This window comes from Carcharhinus amblyrhynchos, chromosome 9 (assembly GCF_965287045.1).
Source record: "Carcharhinus amblyrhynchos chromosome 9, sCarAmb.v2.hapA, whole genome shotgun sequence".
In the NCBI taxonomy this organism is placed as follows: domain Eukaryota; kingdom Metazoa; phylum Chordata; class Chondrichthyes; order Carcharhiniformes; family Carcharhinidae; genus Carcharhinus; species Carcharhinus amblyrhynchos.
In genome coordinates, this window is record NC_137332.1 from 12,051,580 (window position 1) to 12,065,373 (window position 13,794).

General features: G+C 42.0%; 1 protein-coding gene across 5 annotated transcripts in view; it reads left to right on the plus strand.

Annotated features, from left to right (window-relative positions):
- Positions 1-11,111, plus strand: part of LOC145347588 (endophilin-B1-like) — a 49,509-nt gene extending 38,398 nt beyond the window's left edge. For 3 of the 5 annotated variants that reach the window (XM_080195175.1, XM_080195176.1, XM_080195177.1), the window contains 4 exons: positions 5,328-5,417; positions 5,666-5,766; positions 8,062-8,293; positions 10,540-11,111. In XM_080195175.1, coding sequence (XP_080051301.1) covers positions 5,328-5,417; positions 5,666-5,766; positions 8,062-8,293; positions 10,540-10,647 — 531 coding nt within the window. In that variant the 3' untranslated portion in view covers positions 10,648-11,111. Of the gene's footprint in view, positions 1-571; positions 596-5,327; positions 5,418-5,665; positions 5,767-8,061; positions 8,294-10,539 lie in introns of all 5 variants that reach the window. The other 2 variants (XM_080195173.1, XM_080195174.1) reach the window with 1 other exon arrangement.
- The last annotated feature ends 2,683 nt before the right edge of the window (positions 11,112-13,794 follow it).

Here is a 13,794-nt window from a genome sequence, read left to right on the forward strand (position 1 = left end):
ATTGTTTTACAGTACAATCTCTCTGTGCACAGGAGCCTCCAGTTTCTGCTATCATGCTGTAGTTTATAATTGTGCGTTGCAGTGAAAATAATGTATGCAGTCCTTGGCTCCCGAGAACCACAATGATGTATGTTAATGCACTTTATTGACCTTGGCGAACATTGGAATCTTCCCTTTTAATTCTTCAAAAATAAGATTTTCTTTAAACTTCCTAAATCCTGGAAAATAGAATTTTATTCTCCATTTTCGGAATTTAGGATGCATGTTATTAAAAATGGGAAAATAATCTAAATCAAAGCATGACACAAGTAACATGGATCACAGCTGAAGTGAAATGCTAACTTTTATGTTCAAAACTAATGTTCTGATTAAGAGCATGCAGAGATTGTATTCCATTTCAGTTTTATTTTACCTTCATGGGTATGTTTCACTGTCATGGTGGTTTTTTATGTTGAGCAGTAATTAACATAATACAGCTGTATGCCTGTCGTCAGTTTTTATTATAAAACCTGTGCATTCTGCAAACATATTACCAATTAGTGACTTTGTTGTTTGTTTAAATGCTTAACAGCTTTGGGCAGAGGAAGTGACAAAAGTAAGTAAAAGTAAAGCTGTTTTCTAGTAGTAACAAACTTGAAACGTGTAAGGTATTTAGGGAACAGTAACTTTATATGATGAATAGCTGAGCTGCTTTTGTTTTTTAAGAAAAAAAGCAAGCATTTTGAACTGGTATTTGTGTAGCAGCTGTAAATAAATGCTGACTTATGTTTCTTTTTAAAAAATACATGCCTGTAGTCAGCAGTTCTAAGGGAAAGGTAGCCCTTTTGTTGTAAAATTATTTCCTTTTCCCAGTGTAGTACTATAATTTGTAGCAAGGGAAGGAGCTTCGGGATATCATTGTGCAGCGAAACCTATATAACCACAACTAGATTCCTTACCTTTTGGATTATAGGTCTGTGACTCTTCCATGTCCCCTCTGCTGTAGGTGAGCTGCACTAATCTTGCAGTTGAGTGAGGCATTCAATAGGTTGCATGAGAGTGGCGTAGTTTGATTTCACTAAGGAAAGTTTGAACTCGTGGCTGAGGGGATGGTGCAGGAGGGAGGGGTTCAAGTACTTGAGCAACTGGGGCTTGTTCTGGGGAAGGTGGGACCTCTATAAGAGGGATGGGCTACACCTGAACCAGAGGGGAACAAATATCCTGGGGGGTAAATTTGTGAAGGTTATGCGGAGTGGTTTAAACTGATTCAGAGGGGGGGGTGGGACCCTGAGTAGAGGGGGTGAAAGTGAGGGGGGCATAGATGGGGACTGCAATGCACGGCATTGTGGGGGTGGGGCGGAGCAGGGTTTGAAATGCGTATACTTTAATGCGAGGAGTATTCGCAATAAAGTGGATGAACTTGCAGCGTGGACCAGTACCTGGGACTTTGATGTTGTGGCCATTTCAGAGACTTGGATAGAGCAGGGTCAGGAATGGATGTTGCAGGTCCCGGGGTACAAATGCTTTAGTCGGAGTAGAGAAGGAGGTAGAAGGGGGGGTGGGGTAGCATTATTGGTCAAGGACTGTATCACAGTGTCAGAGAGGAACTTTGATGAGGACTTGTCTGTTGAGGTAGTATGGGCAGAGATTAGAAATAGGAGAGGAGAGGTCACCCTGTTGGGAGTCTTTTATAGACCTCCAAAAAGTTCTAGAGAGGTTGAGGAAAGGATTGCAGAGACGATCCTTGTTAGGAGTGAAAGTAATAGGGTAATTGTTATGGGGGACTTTAACTTTACTCATGTTGATTGGAATTGCTATAGCTCTAGCTTGTTAGAGGGGTCAGTTTTTGTTCAAAGTGTGCAGGAAGGTTTTTTGACTCAGTATGTAGATAGGCCGACTAGAGGTGAGGCTATATTGGATTTGGTGCTGGGTAATGAGCCAGACCAGGTGCTAGACTTGGAAGTTGGTGTGCATTTTGGGGATAGTGACCACAATTCGATTACGTTCACCTTAGTGATGGAAAGGGATAGGCATGAACCTCGGGTCAGTAGTTTCAGCTGGGGGAAGGGTAATTATGAGGCTATTAGGAGAGAATTAGGAAGCATTGGTTGGACTAGGAGATTACAGGGACTGGGAACGTCCGAGATGTGGAGATTTTTCAAGGAGCAGCTACTGCGGGTCTGTGATAGGTATATCCCTGTCAGGCAAGGAGGATTTGGTAGGCCCAGGGAACCGTGGTGCACTAAAAAAGTTGATTCGTTGGTTAGGAAGAAAAAGGAGGCTTATGTTCGGATGAGGCTTGAGGGCTCAGGTAGTGCATTAGAAAGTTTTAGATTGGCTAGGAGGGAGTTGAAGAGGGAGTTAAGAAGGGCTAAAAGAGGACATGAGATGACTTTGGCTGATAGGATTAAGGAGAACCCTAAGGCGTTTTACAGGTATGTCAAGAACAGAAGGTTGGTTAGGGCAAGATTAGGGCCAGTTACAGACAGTAGAGGGAAGTTGTGTGTGGAACCGGAGGAGATTGGAGAGGCGTTGAACCAATATTTCTCTTCGGTGTTCACGCAAGGGGACATGAATGTATCTGAGGAGGACACTGGGGTGCAGGGGTGTAAAATAGATAGTATTGCAGTTGATACGGGGGATGTGCTGGATATTTTAGAGGGTTTGAAAATAGATAAGTCCCCTGGTCCGGATGGGATTTACCCTAGGATTCTCTGGGAGGCAAGAGAGGTGATTGCGGAGCCTCTGGCTCTGATCTTCAGGTCGTCGTTGGTCTCTGGTATAGTACCGGAAGATTGGAGGACAGCAAATGTTGTCCCATTGTTTAAGAAGGGGAGAAGAGACTTCCCTGGGAATTATAGACTGGTGAGTCTTACTTCTGTGGTGGGTAAGGTTTTGGAAAGGATTATTAGAGACAGGATTTATAGTTATTTGGAGAGTAATGAATTGATTAGAGACAGTCAGCATGGTTTTGTAGCGGGTAGGTCGTGCCTTACTAACCTTATCGAGTTCTTTGAGAAAGTGACCAAAGAGGTGGATAGGGGTAAGGCAGTTGACGTGGTGTATATGGATTTTAGTAAGGCGTTTGATAAGGTTCACCATGGTAGGCTTCTGCAGAAAATGCAGATGTATGGGATTGGGGGTGATCTAGGTAATTGGATCAGGAATTGGCTAGCAGATAGGAGACAGAGGGTGGTGGTTGATGGTAAATATTCGTCATGGAGTTCAGTTACGAGTGGTGTACCTCAGGGATCTGTTTTGGGGCCACTGCTGTTTGTAATTTTTATTAATGATCTGGATGAGGGTATAGTTGGGTGGATTAGTAAGTTTGCTGATGACACCAAAGTCGGAGGTGTGGTAGATTGTGAGGAAGGGTGTCATAGTTTGCAGGGTGACTTAGAAAGGTTGCAGAGCTGGGCCGCGAGGTGGCGGATGGAGTTTAACGTGGAGAAGTGTGAGGTAATTCATTTCGGTAGGAATAACAGATGTGTTGAGTATAGGGCTAACGGGAGGACTTTGAATAGTGTGGAGGAGCAGAGGGATCTAGGTGTATGTGTACATAGATCCCTGAAAGTTGGGAATCAAGTAGATAAGGTTGTTAAGAAGGCATACGGTGTCTTGGCGTTTATTGGTAGGGGGATTGAATTTAGGAGTCGCAGCGTCATGATGCAACTGTACACAACTCTGGTGCGGCCGCACTTGGAGTATTGTGTGCAGTTCTGGTCCCCACATTACAGGAAGGATGTTAGAGGCTTTGGAGAGGGTGCAGAGGAGGTTTACCAGGATGTTGCCTGGTATGGAGGGGAGATCCTATGAGGAGAGACTGACAGATTTGGGGTTGTTTTCGCTGGAAAGAAGGCGGCTAAGAGGGGACCTTATTGAAACATATAAGATGATTAGAGGTTTAGACAGGGTAGATAGTGATAGCCTTTTTCCTAGGATGGAGAAAGCTAGCACGAGGGGGCACGACTTTAAATTAAGGGGGGGTAGTTATAGGACTGATGTCAGGGGTAGGTTCTTTACCCAGAGGGTGGTGAGGGACTGGAATGCCCTGCCAGCTGCAGTTGTAAATGCGCCTAGTTTGGGGGCGTTTAAGAGATCTGTGGATTGGTTTATGGACGAAATGGGATTGGTTTAGATTAGTGGGTTAGTGTTTTTTTTTAAAAGCTGGTCGGCACAACATCGTGGGCCGAAGGGCCTGTTCTGCGCTGTAATGTTCTATGTTCTAAGGGGTAAAATTGGGAATCTGCCGTTTAGGACTGGGTAAGAAAGGAAAATAAGAGAATCCTGCATTTTAATACTAACAAGTAGCATCAATGTACCAATTGTGTGCTGTACAATCTGACCTAATGTTGCAATTTTAAACTAGATTGCTGTTCATAACTATTTTCTTCACTGCAATGTTGTGTAGTTCAAAAGATTTGACATAAAGTCAGCTGTGCGCTTAGATTGTGGTGGGTGATGATCAAATTCTCAGTTATTGATATCCATGAGTCTGCAGTTTATTTCACACGTTTAAAAATTGAAATTTGAAGCAGTTTGTTCTCTACATGTACTTTTTTTTAAAACAAATCATTTGAATTGATTCTTAAAACATAAAATAATCCATGTTGACAATTAAGATTCTGCAAAATCCACAATAACTTCATTCCAAATCAATGGCTGTCACAATTTTCTGTGGTATGCAAATCCCTGCAAGGGTTGACTCATTTCTGGGGACCCCCACACTCAGATTTACCCAAAGGAAAGCTGTGCAATTGGCAAAAATGTTTTGTAAGTGAAACATAGAAAACTGTAAAAAAAAAAGTGATAAACGATGGTTGACCCATGGAGCCCCATTTGAGAATTTGTGTTCTATGTTACGCTTCGTGCAACAGGGAATAGTTTTTTGTTCAACCGAATACAGTATGTAGACGTAAAACCGCTAAGTGAATTGGTATAAACTGGCTGGATTTTATTGCTAAGTTTTGGAGGGACAGTCATCATTCTATTTCACTCTTCAGTCAATTTCAAATTTGATTGTGCTTCTAAATTCATGTCTTTAATTTGTAGTGAGCTATAGGTTAATTATACACTCAGCTTGATAACACAGCGAGCATTTGTAGTTGGAATCAAAGTGAAATGATCATTCCATCACCGCATTAAAAAAGCTGGAACACAAGTCAATAGTGTTTTTTTTCTGTGGGCAGTTAAATGGTAAAAAATTGTGATTGGGTTATTGCACTGCATTGTGGCTTAAGATTTTTCTGTCTGGTTTTAAAAAGTAGACGTGTCCTTTTTTTGCCCCCAAGAGAGATTGACTCGTACAGATGCCTGAGCATGTATTTATTCTGTATCTTCCTACACAGGCAGAACAGGAAATGCGAATTACACAAAGTGAATTTGATCGCCAGGCCGAGATCACAAGACTTCTGCTTGAAGGAATTAGCAGTACACATGTAAGTTCCCCTTGCCCTTGTCACTGACCTTACTGAGTTGTCTATTCATGTGCTGTCGTTGTGTGCAATTGCCTGCTGATATCCATTAACAACCATTAGTGAAAACCTGACCAGTAATTACAGATACCATTTCACCCTTAAGTGCATTAAATTGTCTTTTAGCTCTTAGATGATTTAAAAACTAAATAGCAGAGTAAGTAATCTCTTGCCAACATTTCTCTTCTGTCTTGCTCTTCTCTCCCCGACAGGCTCATCACCTTCGTTGCTTGCATGACTATGTTGATGCCCAGTTGACCTACTATGCTCAGTGTTACCAGTATATGGTTGATTTACAGAAGCAACTTGGAAGGTAATGAAAGTTTTTGGCACAAACAATCTATACTTGTTAGATGATGATTCCCAGTACTCGAGCAGTTTTAAGCATGTTTAAATTTATTGCAGAACTATAGATTAATGAATTTTCTAACCAAAAAAGGTACTTAATTGACTGTAAAGAGTTTTGGGACATTGAGGTTGAGCAAGGGATATGAATTCAAGTCTTCTGTCTGAAGCAGATTGCAGTCAGGGCCACTGTCTTGCACCTTTTATTTTGTGTGCAGGACACAATTTGAAACCATATAGATGACACAAAACTTGGAACCATTGTGAGCCGTGAGGAGGGTAGTGATTGTCTCCACGAGCACAAAGGCTGGTGGAATTGGCAGATATGTGACAGGTGAAATTTAATGCAGAGAACTGCAAAAATATTCATTTGATGGGCAGGAGGAGAAAAGGCAATATAAAACAAAGGAGACAGTTCTAAAGGGGATACAGGAGCAGAGGGACCTAAGATATACGTGCACAAAACCATTGAAGGCAACAAGGCAGGATGAGAAAATGATGAATAGCATATATGGGATACTGGCCTGATTTTAGCGACATTGTACAAAAGCACAGCAGTTATACTGAAGTTTAAAGAATACTGGTTTGGCCTCAGCTGACTTTTTCATCCAATTCTGGGCACCACACTGCAGCAAGCATGTGAAAGCATTAGGGCGCAGAAAAGATTTATGAAAATAGTTTTTCAGTGAGGTGCATCAGTTATGTGGGTGGATTGGCGAACCCTGGGCTGTTATCCACAGTGAATGTTGAAAGGAAAGGAGGGATTCAAAATCATGAGACATCTGAACAAAGTAGATCAGGAGGAACTGCTCTAGTTGGCAGAAGAATGGGAAAATGGAATGCCAGGTGAATGTGAAAGATCAAAAGGAAACTTATGCAGCAAGTGATTAAGGTTACCCTCAGGCTATTAATGCATAGCCTGAGGGTGAACAGGAGGCAGATTCAATCATGGCTTCCAAAAGCGAGTGGAATAATTATTTGAGGAGTGGGACAAGTGAAATTTCCCTTGCAGAAACTGGCATAGATTTGGCTGAATGGTCTCCTTTGGTCTTTAACAATTCTATAATTCCATCTTATCTCAAAGACTTTGGTTTCACTATCTTTTCATCTTGGTCTCTTTGCCCTCTCTGAGCCTCTGTCCCTTTTTGACCTGCACCCAATATGTGTCTGTCTCAGTCTCTCTCGGCCTTTTTCTCCCACTCTCTCTCCTTTCTCCTCCTCTCTTGTTACTCCCTGCCCTATCACATCTCTCTCACTCTCATGGCCCCTCATGCTCTTGTGACCCCCTTTTCGCACCCTGACGGCAATTCCCCCCCCCCCCCACTCCCTCACTCTAGTACTGACCCTCGCAATGCCAGAGACTCTGGTTCAATTCCCAGCTTGGGTACCGTCTGCGTGGGTTTCCTCTGGGTGCTCCGGTTTCCTCTGTCCAAAGATGTGCAGGTAAGGTGGATTGGCCATGTTAAATTCCCCCTTAGTGTCAGGGAGTTAACTAGGGTAAATGAAGGGATTACGGACATAGGGCCTGGGTGGGATTGTGGTCGTTCAGACTCGGGCTGACTGGCGGCCTCCTGCACTGTAGGATTCTATGATTCTCTCTGGCGTGGCACCCGCCTCATTCTCCTCTGTCATTGTGCCTTCTCACCACCATTGCACTCACCCCACCTTCATCCCTTGCGGTCCCTTCTCTGCCTGTCATTCTGTTTTAAAATATTATGAACTCCATTGCTTTGGTTGCAAAACATTACTTGTTGAATGAAATGTCCTTCAAACTGTTGGTGTTTCACCGAGCGTAACCTTTGTTTAAGCAGCTTACTATTATGTGGTAATTATCGGGTCCATGTGATGCATATTAATATTTTACAAAGACTAGACGGTACAAGGATTTTCTGTGAGGTTTTGTTAAGACGTTTGAATTGACATAGAAACAACATCCATAATCTGGAACGTGTGTGTCTGGTTTGATCTATTGACATCCATTGCTGGAAACATTTTCTTATCTAACTTAGTACTGGCGATAAATCACAAGTGCCATGAACAAGATTCTGCACTATGTTGCGAGTTAGCTGGACAAAATGAATGATGTAAATTTTAAAAGCAGTGCTAAGTGTGTTGATGTGTGGTTTCTGGTGCTGTCATAGTTCCTGTTTTCTCCCACGGTTTTCATGAGTGACACCTACCTTAAGTACAAAATACTTAAAGGGCATAATGAAGTATGATCCATATCTACTTATTGCTGAATGCTTAACATTTTATTTTGTAGTTTTCCAACCACGTTTTCTTCCAACAATAATCAGACTGCTCCGGCTTCCCTATCATCCTCCTCGGCACCCTCAAGTACTGCATCTTCCGTCCCGTTGTGCATACCGAACTGTCCAATAGCCATGGCTGGTAGCACTGATTATAAAGTGGCATCTAGCGGCACCAGAAAGGCAAGAGTTCTGTACGATTACGATGCTGCAGACAGTAGTGAGTTGTCACTTCTGGCTGATGAGGTGAGTAACAGGAGTTCCCAATGGGATGCTTATTATGAATCCACCATCTTGTTCTATAAGGATTTCTTTACCTCACTGTTTCCTTTCTAACATTTGGCCCATTTCTGTTAACAAGCATAGCTCCAGAGTGAATGGTGGGTTTTCTAACAAATTTTTTGTTTATTCTTCACCACCCTTCTGCCCCTCTATATGGCGCTCCCTCGGTGTCCTGTCCCGCTGTGCGGCGATCCCTCGGGGGTACCGACCCTCTGTGCGGCGCTCCCTCAGGGGTGCCAGTTTTGGCATTTGCACTGTTCCAAGTCTGCTTGGGTCTTTTTGGATGTGTGAATTTGCTGCTTAATGCCTTACTCAGTTGAACCTTTGAGGGGCCAAGTGATTATAATTGATCCGAATTGTTTGTCTAAATCATATGCTCCATATTTTGAATGATATAATCTTTCAGAGGAAAATTTGGTATCTGAGGAAGAAGTAGATTGGGGATATAAATTAAATAGATTTGTATATTTCCTTGGACTTGATTTTAGTACTGTTCCTTTCTCTCCTGTTTCTGCCCCACTGATTAGCTTTTTGCAACTAATTTGATCATTCCCGTGGAATGCAATCAATTTTATTTCAAATTTGTGTTCTGAGCCATTTTGTAGAATTGAACATTCGAACTGTTTTGTTTAAAAAACACACTAGCACCATATGCTAACCGCCTGGGTCTAGTTAATTGTAGAATACACAGTAAAACTGGCGGTTAATAGCATGTTTATTTGCTGAATGAGATTTGTGAGTACTTGTAACTGAAATAATAGGGATTATTAAATTTTAAATGATACTTCAGCCTCAGTTGATGTGCACACAATTGCATTTACACTTTGGTTGGTGAAGAACAAAGAACCTAATTATTGATCAATCCCTTTACTGCACTTTCATGTATAACAGCATGGGGATATTAGGTACTCCAACTGTAATTTTATTCATTTTGAGTAAACTGCTGTGTTCATGTGCGCGTGTGTTTTTGTGTGTTCTAAAACCCTGGATTAGATAATTCAATGGTTCTGAATTCTGATTGTGAAGAATTGCTTTCAAGTGTGACCTTACTTGCCTTGTCCTCTTAACGAATGCACTCCCAACACCACCTCGAGGACAATTTTTATGGGCAATATTGACCATACCAGTAACAGTCACATCCCAAGAACAAAATTTTAAAAGCATCTTGGCCTGTTATACCTCCGCATAGAAACCAAGTCTTGGAACTGCTGCTTATTCCAGTTCAACAGTGAAAATGTGTTTTTACCTAAGGACCTTAGTGTAGACAATGCACTGAGCAAGGCTGAATAAAAAGAGGATAAATCGGACAGTTAGCACCAAGGCACAAAAGGTTACTTAAGGAGGTGAGGAGAAGAGGCAGAAAGGTTTAGGGAGAAACAGAGCTAACGTTTGGAGTCCATTTGGCTCTTCATCAGAACTAAAGTGAGGGGGAAATGGGTTGGATATTAAATTGTAAATACAACAAGATCTGGCAACCTTAAGAACAAAAGACGGGTACCTGGTGTGGGGTGGAGCAGGGGGGGAGAGAGTTTGTGAGAAAATAAATGTACAGGATTTTTTTAAAAAGGGGTTAAGATGGAGGAGAAAGGTCACAGAAATAGTTGAACTCGGTGAGTCCTGAGGGCTGTAATGTGTCTAATCAGAAGATGAGGTACTGTTCCTCCAGCTTGAGTCGGACTCTACTGGAGCATTGCAGCAAGCCAAGGTCAGACGTGGGCACGGAAGAAAGGTACTGAGTTAAAATGGCAGCAACAGGAAGGACGGGGTCATACTTGCAAACTGAGTGAAGGTGTTCTGCAAAGCGGTCACTCAGTCTGCATTTAATCTCCCCAATGTAGAGGAGATCACATTGGGAGCAGCGAATACAACAGACCAATTAGAAGGAAGTGCAAACGAAATGTGGCTAACCTGAAAGGAGTGTTAAATATCTCATGCTGGACTTTAAAGCTACACAATCATAAGTATTTTATAAGAACATCTGTTGCATTATTTGTTTTGATAACCACGCTTAGATCATGCCATGTTGCTTATATAAATTTAAATTCCTGTTCTGAAATTTAGTCCATCCCTCTCTCTTCAGTCCTCTCTTTCTCTCTCACTTTTCATTTTCCATCCGCATCACACTCTTTTCTCCATGTTGCTGTATTTCTATTGTTCCTCCTTCTCCTCTGCCACAGCAAGTGCATTGATGGATCTGGTTTCTGTTTCAGGTTATAACAGTTTATAGTCTGCCGGGAATGGACTCTGACTGGTTGATGGGTGAAAGAGGAAACCAGAAAGGAAAAGTCCCCATTACATATTTAGAACTGCTAAATTGAGCATGTCACTACATGAACCTATCCTACTGGTTGTAATTGCAATATATTTAATTACAGCTAACTTTGTATAAAGCAGTTTATGAAATGTCTTCCATGCAAGTTGTCCCTGAAGTATTAGGGATCAGTTGAATTCCATGTGTGGCAATGGTTGCATGTTGGACACAACATTCATCAAAGCGAATATACAAGTCCTTGCTTTTGAAAACTTTGAATATTTTTGTGCCATGAATATTATTTGCTACGTAACAGCTTCATTTTCTATTTAATATTTCATTAATTATAATAACTTTAATACTTTAGTGGTTGGAAATGCATTTCTTAATTAAACCAACTTGAATACAAAGTCCCTGTATTTCTAAAAATTTATTACCAGAAACATGGAATTTAGCTTATAAATTACATGCGCTTGACTAAATGTTAAATTTGATGTACAGCATTGCCAAAATAAAACAAATTGCCAAAAATCTTATTTTTATGATTGAGTGCTTTACAACTATATACTGCAAAGTAGTACAATAAAATATGCTGTTGGTGAACTTGTGGGGCTCGTATGTGGTTTAGGTGGAAATACCCAGAATAGATCACATGAAGAAATTTCTCCCTGCTGCCAGCCGTTAAAGGAAGCCTCTTGCGACATATGGCTAACTGGTTTTAAGAAAGTACACCATGATGTTTTCCTTCAGCTGGGGCCACCGACCCTGTTTGAAACCACAGCTATCAAGTATCTGTCCTGCGATGGCCAGTTTCCAAAAGCATGAACAGACGTTGAGAGCCCCTCCACTTCAACACTTCAGATTTCACTCACTGGCAGATCTGTGATGCCCCTGCCAAAACATGAGCGAGCTTTCTTCAAACATAAGCTCCAGGATCAAAAGATTCCAACCAAGGTAGAGAGAAGTCACAAACGTTCAGTCCTCTAGAGTCATTACTGTCATCTCTCAAGCATGCAGAAATTGAAATTGGATAGTGAGTGCTGTGCTGTTTGCTCAACAATATGTACAATGTTGTTTGTTACACTTAAGATCTCTGTACAGGCTCCTACTGTCAAAGAATGAAGGGTGTGGCAGTGTTGAAGATGAGTTTTGACTGATCTGTGATGGGTGGACATAGGAATAATATCAGCACAATTCTTCGGTTTGTTTGCAGTGGTGTCTCAGGTTGTATGTTGTAAGTGTAATAAGGTTTTGAACAAGTTGTCACCTCTCAAAGCAATTCCCCCTTTCCTGGGACTTCACATTCCTCCAATCAATCAACCTCTATCACAGTGCCAAAAGCGCTCCCCATATGACTGTGACAAAGGTAAACGTTCCCCCCTCATCCTTCTCGGCCTGTGCAGTCTTTAACATGGTTCATCTTCCTTTTTTTTCCCCACAGTTGTCCGGCTGTGTTGAACTGCTCTCCCCGGTTCCATTCTTACCTTAGCTAGAGAATCACTCCCACTTGCAATGTTTCTCTTCCTGCTCCCGCACTGTTACTTCTGTCTGTCCCCAGAGGATCTACTCTCATCAGTGAGAGGCAGCATACAGATGAGAACCAGGAGGAGAACATCATCTGAAAGCGCAGCGTTGGTTTTCTCAAGCACGCTGACCACACCCGACACTACCTGACCGCCAGTTCTCAATGACTCCATTGTTGCAAAGTTACCAGACTGCTTACCTGACTTTCAGTATTGGAAAAGCTGATATTTTCTGCAGTTAAACATTGGGCAGGTTTAAGCCATTGTTTTTGGCCTTTGATGAAAATCCATCCCCAATCTACTGACTTTGTCCCTCTCTCTCTGTCAACAGCCTGAGGTTAAGCAACCTTGGTGTCATATTCGACCCTGAGATAAGCTTCTGACCTATTCATACCATCACTGAGTTCGTCCATTTTTACCTCCACAACTTTGCCCTTGTCTCAGCTCATCTGCTACTGAAACTCTCACTGTTGCCTCTGAACTTGATTCTTTAAATGCATTCCTGGCTGGTGTCTCACATTTATCTTCTGTAAACCTTATCCCATTTAAAACTCTGCAGCTGTATCTAAAATGGCAGCATGTCTTGTTCCTCTGACATCCCTGTGCTTGCTGAACTTCTTTGGCTGTGCCCACGCAAAGTCTTGATTTTAATATTCTCATCTTTGTTTCCAAATCCCTCTGTGGTTTTGCCCCCCTCCCTTTCTCTAATGTACTCCAGTCCCACAACCCTCCAAGATCCTGTGCTCCTTTAATTCTGGCTCCCTGTGCATCCCCTCCCCTTCCTGGATTTTAACTACTCTTACTTTCAGCTGCCTGAGTGTCAAGCTCTGGATCTGTCCTCCCGACCTGCTCATCACCCCTTCTACCTCACTTTCCCTCTTTAAGACACTGTTTAAAACCTACTTCTGACCAAGTCAGCTGATGCAATATTTCCTTGTGTTTTGGTGTCATACTTTATAATACTCCATTAAAATGCCTTAGTGTCTTTAATGTAATTTATATCCTAAGTAGTTACTCTGGTTGTTACACTTAAGATCTCAGTACAGTCTCCTACTGTCAAAGAATGAAGGGTGTGGCTCTGAAATTTTGGCTGCACTCATATTGTTGAGTTAACATTGCTGTGAAGTAATGTGTCTCCTGATGCCAGCAGTGTTAATTACCAGCCAGGGCCCAGCCTAATTCTGGAAATAAACTGACATTCCCTGGAGGGATTCATCTGTCATCTCCTGCTCAAACACTGCACGGTGTGGTATCAAATCTATTTTACTAAATGCTTCATTGAATTTTCTTCCTCCACACTTTTTAAAATCTACCTGAGAATCAGAAGTATTAAGAGAGTGACTCTTCTCCCATCTGTGGTTTCTAAACACTTTTTTTCTGTTAATGGCAGGGAGGGAAGCTCTGTGCAATCTGCCATGCCATGCAAACGATACAAACAAAAAATGCTGGAAACTTTCAGCAAGTCTAGCAGCACTCATGGAGGGAGAAACGAGAGTTAAATTTTGAGATCTGTGACCTTTCATTAGAGCAGTGTAAACTTGCACAATTTCCCATCACACAAACCAGCCTCCCATCCATTGACGCTGTCTGTGCTTCCTATTGCTTTGGCAAAGCAGCCAACACTATCAAGGACCCCATGCATCTTGGGCATTCTCTCTTCCACCTTCCTTCGGGAAAAAGATACGAAAGTC